This window comes from Apiospora aurea, assembly GCF_038362705.1.
Source record: "Apiospora aurea strain CBS 24483 chromosome Unknown utg000001l_segment0_segment0, whole genome shotgun sequence".
NCBI classification, from domain to species: Eukaryota; Fungi; Ascomycota; class Sordariomycetes; order Amphisphaeriales; family Apiosporaceae; genus Apiospora; species Apiospora aurea.
In genome coordinates, this window is record NW_027117388.1 from 6,723,416 (window position 1) to 6,745,632 (window position 22,217).

Below are 22,217 nucleotides of genomic sequence, written 5' to 3' on the forward strand. Positions count from 1 at the left end.
ACCCTGGCGATTTTGAACCTGCCAATGAGAATGACTGCAGCTGTCTAAAGAAAGCTATAAAGAGAAAGGACCGCGTTCAACTAACTGATAAAATGAGTATCCGGGACGAGGGGGGCGGGGGGTTTGAGGCGCATGGCGACTTTGTTGTTGTGCAGCAAATATATCAACCACCCCTCCCCCCAAGGTAAACAGCTCCCAAAGGCCCGCAGGACCCCGAGTGGGAGAGTACTATGCAGTGATGTTGAGAATGTCTATAGTATGTAGTCAGTAGGGCGCTGCCACTGAAGGTGCCGACCTTGGGCAATATAGCGTCCGAGACCGGAATGAGCAAGCAACGGTGACGTGAGAGCTGCGATTGATGATGGGTGGGCGGTCTGGCGCATCAAGATCGTCTGTACTTGGCTCAAACCACGGGCATGAAGGGTTTAGACGGGTGAGAAGCGTGGACAAACCCGGGCGTTGGTCGCAAGCCAGCATGGAGGGAAGCTGGGGTGGTAGGTACCCGTGTGTAATTTGGTACATTCATCGATCGAATGCGGCAATCGCTGATAACCACAACAGCGGACTTATGTCCGAACGAGTGAACTCTTAAACATGGCCCCTTGACAAATCACATAGCAAATGGATGGGTATGATGGAAGAGGCAGCAGCATTGCAATATAAAGACAACTGATTTTTTATCATCTGACGGTACTCTATTTTAAATACCTCCTCTACCGAGCCTCTAATTATGCCATGACCTGCTTCTCCAAGCTGTTCAGGATCCATTGCCGCGCGACAAACCAACCGTCTCCAAGACGTATCGTAACTGGGATATCGTGTAAACCCCCTTTTCTTCCTAAGAGGCAGTGACCAGCCAATAGATTGGGCCGACGAAAAGAAAACACACACCATTAACGCCATGCATGATCAACCGATCATGACTTTTTACTTGAGGGGATCGTAGACGCGGTCCTTGATCCACTTAGTCAAAGCGACATCACCCCACTCCTCCCACTCAACCCACTGCTCCTCGGGCAGAGCACTGACGCCCTCGCGGCGGGCCGCCTTCATCACCTCGCGGCAGACGACGACGCTGGCCTCGCGGACTCTCTCGATCTTGGGGTAGATCAGGCCGCTGGCAATCTCCTCGGCATCCAGAGTCTCCGACAACGACGCAGCAGACGTGTACACCATGTCGTCGGTGATTCTGGTAGCCTTGGCCAGGATGGCACCCAGACCCAGACCAGGGAAGACGTAGACATTGTTACCCTGGTTGGGGTGGTATGTCACGGATCCCTCGCTGGACTTGAGAGAAAGGGGCTGGAAGGGAGAACCGGAAGCGAAGATGGCAGTGCCTTCGGTCCACTGGATGGCCTGCTCGAACGTGCACTCGGCCTTGGTCAGGGGGTTGCTGAGGGGGAACAGGATGGGGCGTCGGCCGACACCGCCAGAGTCGACCGAGGCCTTGAGAGCACGAACGACGGACTCGGTGAAAACGCCGAAGGTGGCAGTCAAGCCGACCAGGGCCGAAGGTCGGACGTACTCAATGACCTCCTCCAGAGTGCGGAACTGGTGGCCGTTGTTGTCCATGCGAGCGAAGTACTTCTTGTGCTCAGCGAGACGGTCACCGCGGTCGGCAGTCACGAGACCCTTGGTGTCGACCAGCCAGAACTTCTCCTTGGCCTCCTGTTCGGTGAGACCTTGGCGAGTGTAGTATTCGACCAATTGCTTGGCGACACCAACACCGGCGGAACCAGCGCCCATGAAGACGAGGCGCTGCTCCTCAATGGGTACACCAGACAGGTTGACAGCTCCAATGTATCTACACAAAAAGGGGTCAGTCGGAAATTGAACAAAAACGTTTGGCCAAGTCAGAGTTGCTCACCCTCCCAGGACAACAGCACCAGTTCCCTGGATGTCATCGTTGAAGCACTTGTACTTGTTGCGGTAGCGGGTCAAGTAGTTGAAGGCCTTCTCAGTCTCGAAATCCTCGAATTGGACAACCATCTCGGGGAAGACATCGTTGACAGCCTCCATGAACTCGTCCATGAACGCCTGCTGCTCTGCGACGGAGGGGCGGTGGGCACGGAGACCAAGGTAGAAGGGGTCCTTCAGGTTGGTCTCGTTGGCAGTACCGCAGTCGAGCACAATAGGCAGAGTCTCCTCAGGGTGGATACCTGCAGCTCCAGTGTACAAGGCCAGCTTGCCAATCTGGGGATGGTCAGCGACGCAGCCCTACGGTTTTAGAACGAGTCGAAGTAGAACCACGCCAATGGTGAACTGCATATGCACGCTATACTTGGCTCACGTGCTAAGTGAGCCGCGCATATTTGCGCACATGCAGTGCAACGCATTGGCAAGTCCACCTTGACGGGGGAGGGGTTTTCTCATTAGTGACTTACAGAGATGCCGACACCGTTGATACCGAGATCGCCAAGACCCAGGATACGGGAGCCGTCGGTCACGACGCAAATCTTGGGACTGGAGTAGCGCCAGTTCTTCAGGATGGTGCGAATGGACTTTCGCTGCTTGATGGAGATGTACAGAGCCTCCGGGCGGGTGTACAGGGACGAGTACTGCAAGCAGACATCACCAATGGTAGGCGTGTAGACCAGAGGCATGAGCTCGCGGACATTGTCGATCAGGACACGGTAAAACAGGTCGGTGTTGGTGTCCTTGAGCGATGACAGATACAAGTACTTGTCGATGGGGGTCGACCTAGTGTTGATCATGTGCATGCATCGCGCAACTTGGGTTTCTACGTCTTCCATGGCGTGAGGGATGAGGCCGGTGAGGTTCTTTGATACACGTTCGTCTGGTGTAAAAGAAAGGCCTGGAGGTGGAAGGGGCGGACTCGGTTAGCATGTTATAGGCCGGCGAGCTCGAGCTCACCCAACAGGAAGGGGAGCGTTTGGGATAGGGTTTTGTTGGTTACCTTTGTTCCACGAGGGTTCGCGGAGGATCTGGAAGCCCGTGGCCTGTGACTTGGGGACGTACTCCGTCTTGACGTATTGTTGAACTTCACCGTAGTGGTTCTGTGCGTAACCTCGGAGACCGTCGAGCGAAGCCATTTTCATGCGTTCTTGTATCGCTTGTGTGTTGACTGAAGACATTGGGTTGAACTGGGTGAGGGACCTCCGAGAAGATATAGACATGCGCTTGTTGGTAGAGATGGTGGATGTGTGGGAGGCGCGGCCAGAAAAGATGGATGCCGGGGATTGAGAGCGTGGTGTTGACAACGGCGAGCTAATGGTGCTGTAGGTGTTGGTGTTGGTGTTAAGCGCCATTGGACGGATGGGAAGTGGGTGGTGCAGAAAAGGAGGAGGGGGTGACGACGAAGCTTTCCAATCCAGCTTGCTCAACAAAGCTTCGGGAGGACTAGGGACGGAATGGCTAGATTGCTTATTCGAATGACACCACTGATCACCAGATTGGGTATGTAAACTCGCACTGCGGTTGCTGCTAATCAAAATAGTCCGGCGACATTGAGTGGCAGACTGAGGTCCGGCAGTGAGACGATGGGGACTTAATAAGATTCCACCAGGTGAGCCGACAGCCCCGGCGCTGCAGACCCTTGCACGAAGGCAGGGTGCCATGAGTGCCATCCCGAGTTGCGAATTCGCGTTGCAGGGGTTGCCAGGGGGGGGACAGAGGAGGGCGCTCCGGCTGCCTTCAGTTTCGTTGGGGTTTCATGCAGTAGGGCACCAAGAGAATTGGAGGAAGGGTCAGGACCAGACAAGCCAGGCGCTCCCTTAATGACTGTGCGCACACGCCGGAGAGGATCTACAGCGGGCACCTCCTACTGCATCCAGTAAGTATATGGTCCTGTTGCAACCCTGTATATCGGAAACTACTGCGACTTTGGGTAAAGACGGCAGTCTCTTTCCCGCCTAAGCAATCGGGACGAAGAAGATACGGAACCCCTAGGGGCAAAAATAAAAGAAAACTTGGAGACGACGCGCGCGCCACCACTTCTGGAAGCTAGGAAAAGAAGAAATTGGAGATTGGCCGCAGCCGCAGCCGCAGCACGACGGACGCACTTGCTCGCCTCCAGCCAGGCAGAGGCAGCAGGCCTGTGCTGTCAAGTCGGGTCGCTGTGTCCTGCAAGCCCAGCAGCAGCAGCAGCAGCAGCAGCCCAGCGAGTCCTGGAGCCCTGGAGCCCAGAAACCCGAGCCTGAGCCTGAGCCTGAGCCTGAGCGGGACTTCCGCACTTGCACTGGCTGTCCGGAAAAAAAAAACCAAAAAAAAAAAGAATGGGGAGGGGCGCTGTAGTACCGTCAATGGGAAAAATTAATCTCACAAATCAGATCCCGGGTCGAGTTTGTCGGGTAATGGAATATCCCTGGCGGATAAAACCGAATAATGAATTATGGTACTGTAGGATGAAGAAGCTCTCTGCGAGACGGGTCAGAGAGTTTCTCAACTTGGATAAATCCCGAAAGTTTTCTTATATCGCTCACTATCGTTGTTGTCTCTGATTAAAAGAAAGCAAATTTCGAAATTGTTGAATCCAGTCACCGTGACTGTGCCATGCCCAGGGCATCAGGGCAAGTAGACGACCGACCGGTAAACGGACTGACTGGCCAGTACAGGCCAGTGGATTACGGTACATGCAACATACATCCCATCACATCCCCCAAGAGATAAGTGTGCATTGCATGGGTTAGATAGACCGATCAATGGATCGAACATGACCGATGAACGGACTTGCATACCTGTTGAACCGCCAACAACGATGCGTAACGCAAGTCAAGTATGTACGATGCGTGCATGTATGTAGTCAGACTCTTGGCTTTCTGTCGACAGAAAGACCACTGCATCGCTAATGAGACACACACCAGCACCGTTCACCGACAGCGGCAGCGGTCGCGGTCCAAGACCTCTAGACTCTCCAATTTGTCGAGTTGGGGTAGGAGGCGCCCAATCGGGGAAAGAAGGGCGGGCGCCTGGTCGCCAAGCCGTCAGCGAAATAGTTTCTGGGGATGGAGGAGCACTTCCCCGACGGAGCGACTACTAACAGCCCAGCGCCTACCCGACTTACAAGGAAGAAAGAACTAGGTGGGCACGCGGTAACTGCCTTGGCGGGATGTGTCATTAGATGCAAAGCATGACTCGGATTTCTTTGTCCTTGCGTTGCTTGTCCATTTCAATTTTTGCTACAGATTGATTTGACTTGCCGGCAGCAGGAGGAGGAAGGCAAAAGAGAATGCGAGCGAGGATGATCATGAAGTTCGGAGTACAGCTCTCGCTGAGAAGTACATTGGTGCGAGGCCAGGTGCGAGCGGCCTCACCCCGCCAGGACAGAACAAGTGGCCCGGGTTAATCACAGTTGGGGATATATGATATTCTGCCGCACTGCAAGACTGCGCTGCACCACCGTATATATTACCTCCAAATTGGACCCGACTCTTACTCCAAATATCCCTGCAGCCGGACCTGCCTGACCTGCTACATACGAGGAAATCCTGCTGCAAAGCTCCAGTGTAAGTGGTGCTGATGGATGGTGGCTATGACCAGTTCCTCTCACAGTACCGTCTCAACCGTCAAGCCGTTCAGGGCAACACACGCAACACGGAAGTCAGCATTGAAAAAACGGCTCTGACAGGAAAGATCTCGGGATGATCGTTCAATTTGTTATATTGGCACAATACTGACTTGGAACTGTGCGTCTTGCTACGGACTTATTGTGACGCCGCATGCGAATCAGTCGAACCTTCTGAAGTGAGACATTACGGTAGCTAAGCCTTTCCATCAAAAATGCTTGACTTCGCTCACGTACACGGCGTTCCGGCCTGTACAACGCAGAAACCCGAGTAGCTACATCATGACCTACCAAATGGCCAGCTAGCTGAGTTGGCTGCTGGCCGTCGGGGCTCAGGTACATAGATGCACGGAGGTGGCCAATGAGGCTTACTGTAAGGGGAGCTGACCATCTGCTTCGTACCGAGTGGAATCCCACAGACGCGGTCGGTCCAGACTTTTCCAGCTTACTTGCGGCTTGCAGTGTGCAGTGTGCAGTGTGCAACAGAACGCAGAGCCCCCAACCCAGAACCCGAGTCTCTGGCCCCGAAAGAAGCACGCGACATATCGCCAAGGACCCGGGATCGCAGCAGAGCAGACGTGCTTGATGCCCAGCCGCAGGGGGGCGGCGTGCTCGGCGTGCTCCAGGTGCCAGGGCTGGTACTTCTGGGTGCAATGCTTGCGCTTTTTCATTCCCGATTTCACCCGTCGCCCCCACCACTTTAAAGTTAGCGTGTACAGGGGGGTGGGCTAGACGGCAACAAGTTCTGACCAGTTCACCGGGTCCAGTCTCGCCAGGCTCTTTTTGCCCACGCTTGCTACCGTCCCGTCCCACGAACTCCCCCGCCGGACTAAAGAGAATCGATGCCAGGCGTGGCGTGTGCAGAAGCCCGAAAATCCCAGTCCAGACCGTTGCCCGGCTTAGCAAAGATTTCAGTCATCGCGAATCTCACGGACATCCCCCCTTTTGAAACATGCCCCCGAACTCTTCTGATACAGCACCGGATATCAAAGGCGGGATGGAGAAATCAAACAAGAACAGACTCAAGGTTCGTCGTCTGAAGAGGAAAAAAAACTTCTTCCCGTCGATCAGATCAAGAGGAGGAGGCTCCACCCAGCCTCAAATCTCAAACATCCCTTCAGCCTTTGCGATAAAACTACTGGGCAAACGACAAATCGCTGGCTCCCGTACATGAGTATTTCTCGAAGCGCCGACGGTGATATGTGTGCACGACTTGACTTGTCCATGGGAGTCTCCGCTGGCCACTGTCTGCAGCTTGGTGAATCCTTCGGCCCTTCTTACTCTACCTGCAACCCTGGCTGCGATCAAGTTTCCTATAGTGATCAAGGCCCTGTCGATATTCATGATTTGTGTATGGTGAGTGTGCAAGTATCGTGTCCGTCCAAATCGCATGCTGGCTGGCCCCCAACCGTCGGCTCATCTCATCAGCACAGAGGATAATTGTCATCCCATCCATTCAACGGTGACGGGTAATACTGTCAGGCATTAATCTACGCGAGCGGCTCTCCTCTCTTTCGCTAATCGCCCAAAACAAGAACACGTCGTGTGCTGACCCTTAATCTTGGCCTCCAGGCCCCCCTTCTTGTGGCTCGGGCTTCTGTTCCGTGGCGACAGTCGTGGAGACACACGATCGTGTCAGACTTCATGCCGTTCATGCCGCTTTTTTGTCCGCCCATGCGTTACCGTCACCATTCTCGAATTCTTGCCTTGGCTTTTCTTGTGGCTCATGCATTACATTCCCTTTGGAGCCCGCCTAGCTTTGCCGCTCGGTGCGACGTAGGTGGTACCGAGCAGGCCGAATGTTTTGTTTGTTTCAGTTGCAGACCCCGTATACCGTCGCCAGTCGAAGGAGTACGCTACTCACCCTCACCCTCGCCCTCGCCCTCGCCCTCACTGCTGGCTGCATGACGGGTCGGGCCTGTTCTCTCTAGCGTCGGTATGCCTGCGGGGCGGGAGTCCGACCGGGAGGTCGCCATTCGAGGCCCCGAGCCCCAGTCGCCCGGACCGACTATACTGGATCCCGTTCCCGCCAGGGTTCCCACCACGGTCATCCGATAAACATCAGATCGTGGTAGCTATCACCGCCGGTGCCCAGTAATGGTCATGCCATCGGGTGAGTTCGGGATCGTCCTGAGAAACAATGGCATGAGCCTGAGAATATCCCGCAAGTTCCCGATCTTCTCGAAAAGGGGTACTTAACCTCGAGTGTCCGAAGGCCGTCGAGAACCAAAATCACACTCCCTCCAGCACCTGCAATTAGAATCCTTACCATGGCTTCTACTAACCTCGCATTCGCAAGCTGATTGCCTGTGTAGTATGCCTTTCCGAACTGACCGAGCTAATATCCCTTTGATTACGCTCCAGTTTTGACAAGTGCTGACTGAGCTTACGGCGAAGCATCAGTAGGGCATTATGCTGTACTGCCCCTAGAAACCGCCAGAGCGCTTGTTATTGATACGGCCGCGCACAGCAGGTAAGCATGCGGCTGGGCCAGATTGACCACCCCAAGCGACGGCGGGAGGTATTGCGTCGGAGGTATGCCCAAGCTTCCTAGGCCCGGGCTTAGACCCGGCTGTCCAGAACAGCCCTGCTTGATCCCCGAATCCCCGAAGATGCCGTCTGGACCATTGTGGAGTACCTTAACTCTTCGTTCCTAATATTTGGTATCCAAAGCCCGATGTATCGCTTTCATTCCGTTGGGACGTCTCAAGTGAGGAACACGGAGCACCCGAAATATTGAATACTGTATCGCCGACGTAGGCATCAACCAAGAACAGATAGGTAAGTGACTGGTCATCGCCCAGATACCAGATGACCATGGCAATATATGACCAGCAGTTTTCTATGGCTTGTATTTCAACATCTAACCCTTACGCTAACGCCAACCCTAACCCGAAACTTGAACCTGACAATCCGGGAGTCGACGGCGCAAAACCTGTCGCTCAGAATTGACAGGTTGGGCATGGCTTAATAACTTACAGTGGGTATATAGATGATCTCGCTGATGGTATCGATTATATTGTGTGCTTCAATCCTTATTCCCTAGTGACATCGAAGGCAGATGAAAATGAGCAACTGTCACGCTAGCTAGAGGCCTCAGGGGCTTCTGTCATCTCCGGTTATCTATGATGTTGCCCAGAGACAGGGAAAGAATTCCTTGATACTCGTTTGAGTCAAGACTTTGAGCATCGATTGCATGGTGTCGGCTTCTTTCATTGCTTTTGCTGCGCTCTTTGCACTTCCATACTGGCTGTGGGAGGCTGTGGTGACGTGGACCTCGGTTTTTGTGTTTTCGACTGTATCGTGCCAGTTTCGGAATTCTTGTCCCCATTCGTTCTCAGACCAGTGGCTGTTCTATCAGTCTCGCTTCACGCCACCACTCCCATCCGAATGTCAGCAGCTCACTTCAATAACCCTTTCTTTTTCTTTTTTTTTTACCGTGCTGATGGTTCGAGATATGCCATTGATCGGTATGCATTCTTGGTATTGCGTTATGTTGACTTAGGGTCGGTCGCCATGAAGAAGGGGGGTCATTGCTTAACAGGCCTTGGGTCTCTTTCGCACTGCGGCCAGTCTCTTCGGTCCCTCGAGGGCTTCCAACGATGTGCTCTTGAGGTCTCTATCGAGTTCTCGCAGGATCCCTTGCTTCCTCCGTCCTGATCAACTTTGGACGATTCCACTTGCAGCGCTCTACAGGTTGTGGCGGGTGCATCGAAGTCAGGACTTGGCCCGATCTTATACGACAACCTCGGCAGGAGTATCGTGGGAGAATTTGATCCTGAACAGGATCCCAGTGATGGATCATGGAGTTCCCAACGATGAACAGGAGGGCACCAGCCATGATCTAGGAAAACACGGGGATTGACACCAAAGGCTACCAACAGGCTTCCGGGCTTCCCTGCCGTTGAAAGACACAGAAATTCCAAGCTTGAAAGTGTGTCGTCCCATTGGAATCTTACTGGCTTTTCAAGACCGGAATGGTCCAGGATAGGTCGCAGCGTGGGCGGCTACGATGAAGATTGCCTCGACTATGCTAGCCGCTGTCGACGCAGGGCAGTTGCTGTGGTAGACAATAAGACCTTCCCGTCTAACCTATTCTACTCACCGAGGCGGTTAGAAGCATCGATGACGGATGGTCGGTGCTCCTTTAAATGCCATCCCCAAGAGGAAAATACCCAAGAGCGGATGATTCGGCGAAGGACCAAAAAGGGGCTTGTCGAGACATACCAACTGATCCGCCACAATCCGGCAGTTCCTAAACTGGTGCTCCGGTGCGTGTAGAAGAGATCCAGTATGTGTGCGTTATATCGTAGATTTGAGACCTGGAATTGGGTTATCAAGGTGTCCATGTCGGCCGAGGTGTTGTTTATGATGCGAGCAAGGAGTGGACCCCGACTATCGTGACATCCTTCGTGCCCCGAAAGCATGAGCCCAGCAGCATATCGATAATATCGGTGCCCCTCGTCAGATCTTATGTGCCTGTCTCTATCCTCTATTGTAGCGGGCTTCACCCACCGTGAGGTTCTGCAGAATCTCTTAATGTACAAATGTAAAATGTTTTTGCTACGCACCCTCCTCCATCCCTCCTGGTCTATCACCTCCTTATTCCTGGCGATAGCATGCTCGTGAGTACCAATGTTCCCCACGACCAATGGACGGACTTGGTGGTAATAGCCACTCTGCGTCTTTGGCAGCTTTGTGTATTTCAACTACTCTCCAGTTCTCCTTATGACAAGCCCACAGGGGTATAGATACAATATCATCTGATGTCAATCCAGATAATCGTCCAGACCCAAGACTTCCAACAGCATACAACTCGCCGGTCCAGCTCTTGTACGAGCTGCACTCGCCTTACACGACGTGCAGTATTTCTCAACAGGACTCGCCGCCGTTCTACATAACCCAGTGCGCCTCGAACGGAACCCGATTCTCTCATCAGCCACACTCGCCCCCTTCGTTCGGGTTAATCTCTTACGTACTCCTGCCCTGGTCGAAAGTCTCAAGCCCGCATGAAATTCGTTATCCATCAACAAGGAACTGTAGATAGAGACATAGCCGAGTCCATAACCCTCCGAGCCCATTTACGGAATGAAGCCCATGATTAGGATCAGACGAGACATAGGAGTCGACGGAATCCGGCGCCCTACCATACATCAGCCGTGCCTAGTCGTCGGATCGGGTCGCCGTAGCTGCTGCTAAGCTGGTTGGACCTTGAGAGTAAGACCTCGGTGAAGAAGAGCATTTGTAAATTTGACGCTGTTTTGGATGCTTGTGCTGACTTGCTAACCTACAGAATCAAGCCGATGACGGTGGCCAAATCGTTTCTGTCCAGCAATATTGGGCTCGAGTCCAATATCTTCAAATAATAGCACCTCCTCTCTCCCTTACATGCCTTCGGGTGGGGCGATATGGTCCTGCCAAAGGTACCTGGTCGGCAGCTCCGAGAGCAATGAACTCCCCCCCTGGAAATAATTCTGCCGTTCAACTAGGTCGCCACCGCTCCCCTTCAGAGCATGTCTCTCCATATGCGAGTGATCATGTTGAGCCGCATGTTTCCTCATTGGCACATCCACCGTACTAGAAGAAGAAACCCGTGAAACAAGTCTTCGTGTAGTCTAGGCACATCACTTGACACCACCGCCATACCTTCCACCAGCCATTTACCGAAGAACTTGCCACCTTCCTCTGCTAAATACCAATTAATACTGTCGCCTGTTGTACAGGCAACGTCTGCTGCGAAACGTCGGCACCCGACGCAATTTTAAAACTTTAGAACAGTCGGTCATAAGACTTTTGGCGACAGAACCGTAATCGGCGGAAGGTAGTAAGTAGAAACCACACTTCCTCCAGGGTGTATAAGCATCCAAAGCAGCAAACCTGTGAGGTGTTACTGGCAGTCCTGCACCCGAAAACAGATCCTAATGCTTCAGACCCAGGTCTTTATGGCAAAGTAGATAGATAATCAAATGCCAAAGAAGTAACTGATACTCCAGGCCCTTTGCCCTGAGGGAATACTAGTGACGAGGGACGACGTGCTACAGTCACAGGATTCGGCTTTCCGGTCAATCATGTCATCTCACCATAGGGGCAACATAGCCCCTGAATTCCCCTGGCGTGAGTATAACGATCCTCCCAAGTCGAGTCCAATTCATTTCTGCGCATTACGGTGCTTAACTGCCCGATCATTTGTATTTTCCCTAAACACCAACAAGCCCGTATGTTCCCATCGCCACCGTCTTCGCTTCGCGCCCGCCCCGTACCTAAAACCTTCACGACACCCCGTTCGCGGCCATGGCTGCCGCTCTTCGCCGAACCCAGCTGCTCGGCAGCTATAGCGGTGCCCCCATCTCTATCCCGGCCGATGCGGCCTGCTATCCGTGTGTTTCCGCTTAGGCCTCGAACTACAAGCCGTTCGACGACGAGATGCCCGACTTTAGTTGCGTCTTCGCCAACCCTCGCTCCCTGTCCTGTGGCCATTCGGTGCCCAAGCTTGGCTGCTCCGGCGCTAATATAGCGATGTTGACTTCAATCTCCAGACAACCGAGATAAAAGCGAGGCACGAACGAGATCTGAACGAAGTTCATTTTTATATAAATAGTGAATCAACAGGTGCTGGTATCATGTCCAATTGTACCGGTACCAGGTTGGCATCAAGGAGGCGGGCGATGGCGAAAACCTCGCATAAGCCCAGTAACGAGTTATCGCCATGAGCCTTCGTCTCAGCAACAAGATCCCCTACGTCAGAGCCTTCATTAGGACGAAGAAGTCACGTATCAGACTCAAAGGAATCACCATTAGAAGGACGGAGATACTGAGAGTATATCTCGCACAATGAATCAAAGTATAAGGAGACGGCGTACGTAATATCCTACCTGTGAAGAGCGATTGTGCAGTAGATCTTGCCTACCGTGACTGTTTCTGCTTGACCGCCATGCTTCAGCCTTTAATCAGATGCTGCAAAGTCAGGAGACACGCCGAGTAAGTACGATAGAATAAAGTTTACGTAACGCAGAGGATCAGATCACTTGCAGGTTCTTTCCGGGCGCTAGAAACAAAGACGACACTACCCGGATGGCAGCAGCTTTGCTTTTTCTGGCATTTGGCTAGCAAGAAAGCCGCGCAGCTTCGTAGCCGGGGGCTTCTACATACGGCTCTGTTGGGGGGCGCCGTGGTTGCTATCGACCCCATCACCGCCATCCAATCCCCGGAACCGACTGCTCTGGATCATGTGCAAGCCGATTTCTTCGGGGTTACTCGGGCAAGTACTCTGTTAGTGGCAAGGACGGGGGAACCTAAACGCCATGCAAGGCTGAAGGTGGCTGCGTGCTAAGGGGAATGGAAACATGGTGAGACTTTTGCATTACTCGGGACGGATGGTGACACGGCGGCAGGCCTTGCCTATTCAGGTCTGTTGGGGCGAAAGGGCTGGGTGGAAGGATGGGAATGTTTCGGCGAGAACGATACGCTTCCTGCAATGCATATATTTCGTCAGGAACTTTTGGTATGTCGATGTTGATATGGTGATTCGCTCATGCAGTGTGACCGGCGACCTGGCTGGCGAACGATCTCAAGAGGCTCACGGGCAATTTCGAGAATGCGTCTAGAAGGCGCCGTCGAATTACAGCAGCGCGCAAGCGATCACCTGCAACAATGTATCGGAAAACACCGGGGAGTTATTATGTTAAACATCCTGGCATGCAGGATGATGTACGATATGGAAGCTGGTTCTAGACTCTTTGGCTGGTCTCTTACGGTATTCTGGTTTTGCTTTCGGACGATATCTATAGGTTCGCAGAGAAACAACAGCATCGCCAAGACACGATCGCAGGTTTGGGGTTGTCGGAGACTGCATTGGAGAGGGTGTGGCAGACGAGCTCGGATGTTGGCCGAAGAGCGAACAGACGACTTTGTTTGCTTGCTCAACCCTATATTCGTGACATGGAACGGGGGGGCAATGGGGCTCGGAGGCCGGCCGCTCGACCGAGAAAGGCAGGAAGGGTTGTTAGACTTAGTCACCGGTCGATGGGAGATCATGCCCCAATGCGAAATATTATGTACACATTACACATATGCAGGTTCGTGTGTATGCGGCAGGCCGAAAGTGCGCGCGAGTATGGCGGCACGGACACCAGCAGACAGACAGACACTTCTGCTGATCTTGATCATGACCAGTCGATGACAGGATGGGGGAGATGCACTCTCCTTATCACTCCGTCGTCTCGGCTCGGTTGCATTTGCTGCAGCGTTGGTTACAGTTTTACAGCTTGGTATGGGCATGGCAAGTTTGGCAACCGGTTTCTTTTTCCCCCATACTCCATCCTGCCGGGAATACAATACTCCCAAACAAGAGGACAGACAGGCAGTGCCCCTCCTCGTTCCCCCAGAGTCCCCATACCCCGAACGTCTAGGCTCGCCCTTTGTATGGCCAGCCACGCGACGCCAAGTGAACCCGCCCGCGTGAAAATGCGGGCGACGAGCGGGATCCCCATGGGCAAACCTTTCGACTCTTACGATCGATGTCACCTCCGACCGCAACGGTGGGAACTTGGAAAATGAGGGGGAGGGATTAGGATCAGGATTAAAGTGGACTAGGCAGGGAAAAAGGGCAGGCCTCGCGCACGCCCAGACGCCCACACCCACCACCACACCCTTCAGCTGCTTGCCTGCTAGAGGAGGAGGCAGGAGGGGCAGATTATCTATCAGTGGCAGATTCTGGGGCAGCTAGAACAAGAACGTCGCATCTGTTCGCTGTGATTGTCCTTCTCCTTGCGAGCGAGGACTAGGTCCATGAATGTTTAGGAAAAATACATACTACTCTACTACTATGCCCAATCAATGACGGGTGGAGCGAAGTTGTTGTGAACGAGCATGGCAATTTCGTCAGCGGGTCACGAGGGGCTACTCTCGTTACTCTTATCCTTGCTCCTTCGAGCTCTGTACATGAACACCAGACACCAGACAGGGGTAGTCCACGATGTGAGGGCGATCGCTCAAACATCCATCATGTTGCACAACCGATTGATTATTTTTGCATGTGCGATGGAAGATGGAACCTGATCGCTGCTTCTTCTATCGCCGCGCTGTTCGTATTGTTGCATGCACGCATGTATGTATGTATGTATGTATTTTTGTCCATTTCCTCCTCCGCAGACAGCGCCCGGCTGCATACGTCCCGTCTTGCCTATACCTTAGGTACATACCTATACCGCATCTGCGGGAAGCAAGCCCTTACGACCACCAAAAGATTAGGATATAAGGTACAGCTCGTGCTTCATTAGTCCGAAGGGGGTGAGCCTTAGCGGGATAGACGCGTGACCCATGTTAATTTCCCGCTGAGCAAACTACCGAATTCGACGAGGCTGTCTAGCTGTAAACTCCGTTGTAGGCGCCTGGGATATACTATTATTCCTCGCTTTTCTCCCACAATAATTTGTGATCCGTGTTTATTTCCAACTGGCGGTCTCTCATAGGATCGTGATCCCTAGTGATCCCCCACCGTTGACGACAGCGTGCCCAGAAGTGGAGCTGCGTAGGGAGCCTAACACCTAAGGAGCCTGCTGGGTTGCTTGGAACAGCTCAGACTCCGAGATTCGCCGTTTTTTTCTTCCTAGCAGGGGTCTCGGGGGTCTCTACTACTCAAACAATAGTAGCTCTTGACGACATTCGGCATCCTGGCATTTCTGTTGTGTGTGTGTGCGTGTGCGTCTGCTTCTTGTTTGGTTTGATGGACCGGCCCCGTCCATGCTTGCCTTGTCTCGCATCTTCGCTCTTAACGTTGGCCAGCAGTCTCACATCCACAGCAGCTTTCGGCACACCGGGGATCTGCCTCAGGAGGATTAGCAGCAGTTCAGTCCTTAGGCTTTCTCACCTTGGATCGGGGCCTGCTGCATCCTAGTCAGCCGCCGTCTGATTCGTCTTCTCCTTCACCTTCAGTCTTGGCCCTAACCGTCTCAGCTCTTCACCATTAGTCACACGCATAACGCAGAGATACGCATGCGAAGTTACACCAATGCATTTTTTCTTTCTTTCTTTTCTTTCTTGGGTTCCCCTCAGCTATAGAACCACCGCTACTACCCTGGTTGCTGGTTTGGGGCCTGCCTGCGCCGCCAACTGTAAAATTTGTGCTGCATGAAAATATATATGGTTACAGGACTCGATAGACTTCCCTTTGGCCCCCCCCCGTTAGACTTCTTGACATGTTGGGAGATCGTCAGGTGGATGACACAATGCAGGTGGCAGCTCCATTCATTGACCGCCGCCGCCTTATGCATCGTCTCTTTCGGCTGTCATGGCTTGCTGCTCGAGGGAGAAGGCTAAACGCCGAAAAGTCGCGGACAGCGATGGTCTAATATACCTAGGCCAAGGCAGCGCCGTGTGTGGGCAGTGGGCACTAGGGGGAAACCTACTTCTCCCACTTGGTTGCAGCAGTTCCTGACTCGATTCGGGCATCCGCTTAGCCGCCTTGAGCGAAGTCGCATGGTCAGTAAGTACATGGTGTTCGACAGCGTCCCAGCTAGCGTGGCGTCGTGATTGGCCACTCCGCAGAACCTATTGCGGAGGCCCCAGCGGACTTATCTCTGCGTTCTTGGCCTCTTTCGAAATTCTGGCAAGGACAGAAGCTCTCGGAAACAGAAGGCGGGATCGCTTTTCCAATTATTACTGCATGCATGCAGGTAGAGTCCCATTGAATTGGTCCAAAGTTTCCACCTCGACGCGGAGCATTGGACAAGAAGACCCAAAAGGGGAGGCTGAGTTGCGGGTTGAGTTGCAGGGGGGTACCTAAGGTATGTAGGTAGGCACACGTCGTCACACACACACACACACACACACACCCCCCCAGCAAAGACTGCCGCCCAGCACAATATACCTGCGAACCAGTCCGGCGCAGCAAGGCCTTGCTACTGGCTGGCCGTCTGGCCGGGCTTGTCATTGATTACGCCCACAGGGTCACAAGGGAAGAGATCTGATGTGGCCTTTTTTTAAAATAATAATAATAATTGTGAGCATGTGAGAGCCCAGGACGTCTGAACTAGGAGCCTCCATGCTGCTACTACTATGGGCTCCGTAAATAAGCGGGCTCCGCCGCCAAGGGCCAAGGGGGTTGACTGGGTGTGAGTGGCCCGTACTGGCCCGTACTGGCCCGTACTGGCCCGTACTCGACCTAGGTGGAAGCAGGTATGTAATTGTACGTACAGCAATACTGGCAATACCTCCCACGATACATACGCGAACGAGTAGCTATCCATGGATCCGCCCACACCCGGCCTTTGCAGCGGTGCGGTCCAGTACGTAGCCATTACTGTACATTGATTCAGACATGGGAAGGCAGGCCTCGAATAGATCCATCGCTGCTACATCGGCCATGTACTACCTTACATCCCAAGCGATACTGCTACCTGTCGCGTGGGGATCATGAATATGGGGATGGCCCCTTGGGATTATATTATCCAACTCGCTCCCCACCAGTCCGCGCTCCGGTGCCTCCGTCTCGACTTCTAAATTCCATTCCAACCCAAACAATTCCTGAGGGCTGTCCTGACGTCGTCGAAGCCGAACACCGCTTCCTTCCCCAACCACTGCTGTACTTACCACCGCGCTGGCTAGGCCCTTTACTACTTGGATACTTTGGACACCAGAGCAAACCCAAGGTGCAAACTAGAGCAGGTTTCCCTACGACCGGTCCTTCGCCGCTTACGACTTACATTCCCATCGTCAACACGCTCCCGCCCCAAGAACCCCGTACAGTACATAGTGTGGGAGAAACAGCCTCGACTAATGCGTCCTCAAACTGACTGGCAACTCAATCTACGCCGGATGCCATTGGAATAAGTGGGATACACCTCACCGCTTGGATTTGGATTCACCTTTTTGGTGCATTTGCTTTGTCATACGCAAAGATAATTGGCAAATACAAGAACGAAGACCCTTGTTGCATTTCTTGCTCAAACACCACAATGGCTGCAGAGAACGAGGCTGTTGCCCTGCCTGGTCCTGAGGCGGAAGCCGAGGCAGGCGCTGCTGCTGCTGCTACCCGTTCGCCAGAGCCGCAGACCCAGGAACCTCCGAGCCCGACGACAACAGCGACCCAGAACCCGGAAGAGAAGGATTCGGCAGGTCTCACGCCCTCGAAGAAGCGCTCGGCCTCTACATCGGAGCCCAGTGGCTCGACCAAGGTCACGAAACGGCGGGCTGCCCGCGCCTGCGTGTCCTGCCGGGCTCGCAAGGTCCGTTGTGACGTGGTCGAGGGCGCTCCCTGCGGCAATTGCAGATGGGACAACGTGGAATGCGTGGTCCAAGAAAGCCGCCGGCGAAAGTGAGTCGATTTTCCACAATTGCCGTATATTCGGTTCTTACCACACACATACCGCATACGCTATGCGGCTGATTCCACGAGATCGACAATGGTCGTAAATTGCGTCATTTCAATTGGCAGCGATCTTTGTGTTTTTTTTTTTTTGTTGCTGGTCAAATGATCTCCAAATTATCTCCAAACCTCCTCGATTGGAGGGGCTCAATTGCGTATAGCTGCTAACCCCTGGTCGTTTTGGTGTTACAGAAAGAACTTATTCGACGCAAGCACTTCAGCCGCTGGACACACCCCCGGTCAGCAGAAAATTGCCGAGGCACAGAGGCCGACAACGACGAGCCCTGTCAACATCAGTCCGGCCCCTGATGTCCGTCGACAGAGCGAGGTGTCACTCGCGGCCTCAACAGTCAATGTTACCCCTGCGGAGGCGGCGGCGGCGGCAAATGCAGCCATCAGTCAGCAGGTGGCTCAGTCCACATGCGCAACTAGCTTCCCGGATGGCGGCGGCTTGGACGGTCACGTTCCCAATCTAATCTGTAAGTCGCTGATCCCCTTCGTGTCACCCCGCGGACTTTCACATGCTTCGCAAGTCGGAGCTGGATGCCAGATTTGGCCTTGGCCCCTGACGAGCCCCGCGGGCCTTTTTTTCCCGTCTATTCGTTCCGTTCCATGATATGATACCTCATATCCTACAGCGCTGACACCGGACTTTCATGTGCAACAGATCAACAGCAGTCGGATGCGAGGACAGACCCGGTGTTGCTGCTAGCCCAGCTTCAGCAGTCTACCAACAACGGACCTGGATTCCCGAATCTCTGGTCTGATGCTACTGCCGGCTTCAGCAATGCGAAAACTGCCCAGTTTTTGAACACCCTCGAGGAACCTGATGCATCTTCTCAGCTACCTGGCTTTATCCGGCCACTGCCCTCCAAGATCGCCCCCGAGGATGTAAACTATCTGCACTTGAAGGGGGCGCTGACGTTGCCCACGCCCTCCCTCCAGAATGCGCTTCTTCGGGCCTACGTCGAATATGTACATCCATACATGCCGCTCATGGAGCTGCATGACTTCCTCGCTGCCATCAACTCGACAGATGGACTCTATGGACAGATCAGCTTGTTCTTGTACCACGCCGTCATGTTTGCCAGTACGGCGTATGTGGACGTCAAGTACCTGAAGGAGGCCGGCTACTCCAGCCGGAAGGCTGCGCGCAAGGCCTTCTTCCAGAAAACAAGGGTAAGTCATCGCATGCGCATATCTCTATGCGAGGGGTATAAGCTGACCGACATGCATTAGCTTTTGTACGATTTTGACTACGAGAGTGACCGCCTTATACTCGTACAGGCGTTGCTTCTCATGACGTATTGGTACGAGACGCCCGACGACCAGAAGGATACCTGGCATTGGATGGGCGTGGCTATATCGCTCGCGCATACGATCGGACTTCACCGCAACCCGGCCAACACGAATATGTCGCTCCGTAAGCAAAAGTTATGGAAGCGCATCTGGTGGTCGTGCTTTATGCGCGATCGCTTAATCGCTCTGGGTATGCGCAGGCCGACCAGGATAAAGGACGAAGACTACGACGTGCCCATGCTGGATGAGGGCGACTTCGAGATCGGGCCCCTGGCAGACGAGATCCAGGTCGTGAACCATGACTGCACCCTGGTTCGCGACGTTCTGATGCAGCAAGAGCTTGCGTCCATGTGTGTCGCCAAGGCAAAGTTGTGCTTATGCATCAGCCAGATGCTCAAAGCGCAATACTCTGTGCTTGTGCGGGACAAGTCGAGGCCGGAAAACACGACGAACAGCACCATGATGCTTCACCCTAAGAAGCAGTTGGACAACATCGAGCTCGTCAACGAGGTTGATATCTCCCTTATGGCTTGGGTCCAGGCGCTTCCCGCGTGCTGTCAATATAGGCCATTGACGCAGCTGGATCTTAGGGACGGCCACAAGACCATCGCGGTTCAGCGTAACTTGCTTCACATGGTTTACTATACTACAATCTCGGCCCTACACCGGCCCCAGTTCCTGCACTCTTCGCCCCTACATGTGCCGACCACATCGAGGCAAGCGCAGGAGATGTCGAGAATGAAGGTCCGAGATTCGGCATCCCACATCACCCGGATGGTGAATGAGCTTCATCAACTCAAACTGGAGAAGTTCCTTCCTACAACAGGTGTTACTGTCATCCTCCCCGCGATGATTATCCACCTCTTGGAGATGAAGAACAATGTTGCCCAGGCCCGTGACAAGGCTGTTCAGGGCTTCCTCCAGTGCATGAAAGTGATGGTGAAGCTACGCGACAGCTATGCAGCTGCCGACTATGCCGTCGCCTTCCTTGACGCGGCCCTCCGCAAGGCTGCCATTGACCTGCAGGCTTCGCAGCAAGCCGCCGCGGCAGCGACCACCGCCAATGCCGCTAACGCTGCCAACGCCGCCAACAACGCCAAGAACAATGCGGCATTCTTTCGGGCGCCGACCGCCGTGGTGGTCGCCGAGGAGATGGCAACGCCGCCGCCGGAGAACCTACCGTACATGACGCAGCCCGAGGCGGCGCTCATGAACCCCAGCACCGTCTACGTGCCGCCGGCCGAGCTGATGGGCGCCGCAGCGGCCGGCATCGCGGGCAACTCGCCGCCCGACACCAACAAGGACGGCTTCACGCCCAGCGCATCGAGCGGGTCGTCGAACGGCAGCGACGCGTGCCAGCCGCCCATGCTCGACGTCGAGATGGACTTTGTCGACAATGACCAGGACGAGTTCGACTGGAACGCGCTCACGGGCACCAACATTGACTTCGACCAGTGGCTGCATTTCCCCGGCGAGAACGTGGGCGGCGCCAAGGGACCCACTGGCACGGCTGCTGACGGTGGCGCGGCGGATCCGTTCCTCAATGTCTTGGGTGACGGAGTAAAGGTGTAATGACTCATGGGATGTTCTGCTTCGAATACATACTTGAATATTTCGTCTTCGAGGGGGGGTAATACGACAGGGTTGGAACTGGCGTTTCTACGGATGGCATTGTGCTTTCCAGGCAAGGGATGAACTTGTTAGGGCATCATCTCGGTCCACCAGGAGGTATCGGGGCGTCTGGGTTTCTGGCTTGGGATCTTTCTGTCTTTTTTTTTCTTGTTGTTTTCAAGCCATCTGACAAAAGTCTGTCTTTTGGGGACCACGGGGGCGTATCTGAGGTTTCATCTTATGACTCATGAGGACGTTGTTTTTATATATACCCTGTTGGGATTTATGACGATATAAGAAGTTACTACTACTTACTGCTACTTTACTATGATATATAGTTGCAAAGTATGTATGGATGGAGGATCAGGCATGGCTGTTGGTAGATAGAGGAAATATATGAGGGTGTCCTCATCTATTCCGACGTGACTAGTGACACATTCCATGGGGGAGCCTTCCCAGCTCCAACCCGGCATCGAAATAAGGTTACGTGAACGGATATATCTGGGCTACTATAGATATCACATGTTGTTTACGCGCGCGTTCTGTCTTGTGTGTCTATAGCCATAGTTGGGTAAAAATACTATCGCCCACTAGCCAGCCATCGCATCACTAGCCAGTCATTTTACTTACTGACCATTCCGCCCTGGGTATTGCACCTCCAACTCGATACGGAATTGATATTCCACGAACGGTCATCTCGAAGCTAGCTCTACTAGTCCTATACTATAATAGCTTTCCGACGTACACTTGTTGGCGAGGCAAAGACGGGGCAACTTTGATACCCAGCCAACCTACAGTATGAATTCTGCTTGGTATTAGTGCAAGGCACGTTACTACAGAAATGGGTTCTCGGACACAAAATTTTCATCTCTGAAGACATAGGTAGTGCAAGCTGCTCAGAGTTGCATTTTCGTTTCTTTTCTGTCTCGGAGACTAGAGGCATCTAACCCGAATCTAGCGAACGCCTCGTTATCGTGGGATCTCCCGTCCCGAGTTTTCTGTGACGAACTCCAGAAAAAATGAGGGTCGTCAGCCACCCCTTCAATGGTCTCCCTCGGGTTTATATTTCCATCTGAGTGACCCGAGATTGGGAGCTCCATCTGGACTGGCTCCTGGCGGGGATCCCTGGAACCGTTTGCTGGGCAACCGGAGCTTAGGAGGGCCAGGCGTCAGTAGTCCGTCGGACGAGACAGCAGGTCAACATCGTTCGGCGTCTGTCTGTTGTTGGTAGTCGTTTTGCTATATGACACTTGATGCATCGATGTTGCGGACCAAAGAGGCAGGCGGTTCTCTCTTTCTGTCGGTCTCTCGATGCGACGAGGACTTTATCTGATGAAACAATACGAGAAACGACACTTGATGATCTGCTTGATGCAGGGTCAAGCAGGGCGCGTATGGCGAGCAGAGGCAAGCAGAACC

General features: G+C 53.5%; 2 protein-coding genes across 2 annotated transcripts; one reads left to right on the plus strand and one right to left on the minus strand.

The window, feature by feature from the left end:
- Positions 1–927: 927 nt before the first annotated feature.
- PG986_002046 (NADP-dependent malic enzyme) lies at positions 928–3,578 on the minus strand (the record flags this gene model as incomplete). Its single annotated transcript, XM_066838268.1, has 4 exons — positions 928–1,804; positions 1,868–2,217; positions 2,385–2,835; positions 2,875–3,578. The coding sequence occupies 4 exons, from the start codon at positions 3,576–3,578 to the stop codon at positions 928–930; spliced, it is 2,382 nt and encodes a 793-aa protein (XP_066707161.1).
- Positions 3,579–17,478: 13,900 nt separating this feature from the next.
- Positions 17,479–20,759, plus strand: PG986_002047 (fungal-specific transcription factor domain-containing protein; the record flags this gene model as incomplete). The annotated part of the gene is made up of 4 exons (XM_066838269.1): positions 17,479–17,837; positions 18,102–18,367; positions 18,556–19,067; positions 19,128–20,759. The coding sequence occupies 4 exons, from the start codon at positions 17,479–17,481 to the stop codon at positions 20,757–20,759; spliced, it is 2,769 nt and encodes a 922-aa protein (XP_066707162.1).
- Between the last annotated feature and the right edge of the window lie 1,458 nt (positions 20,760–22,217).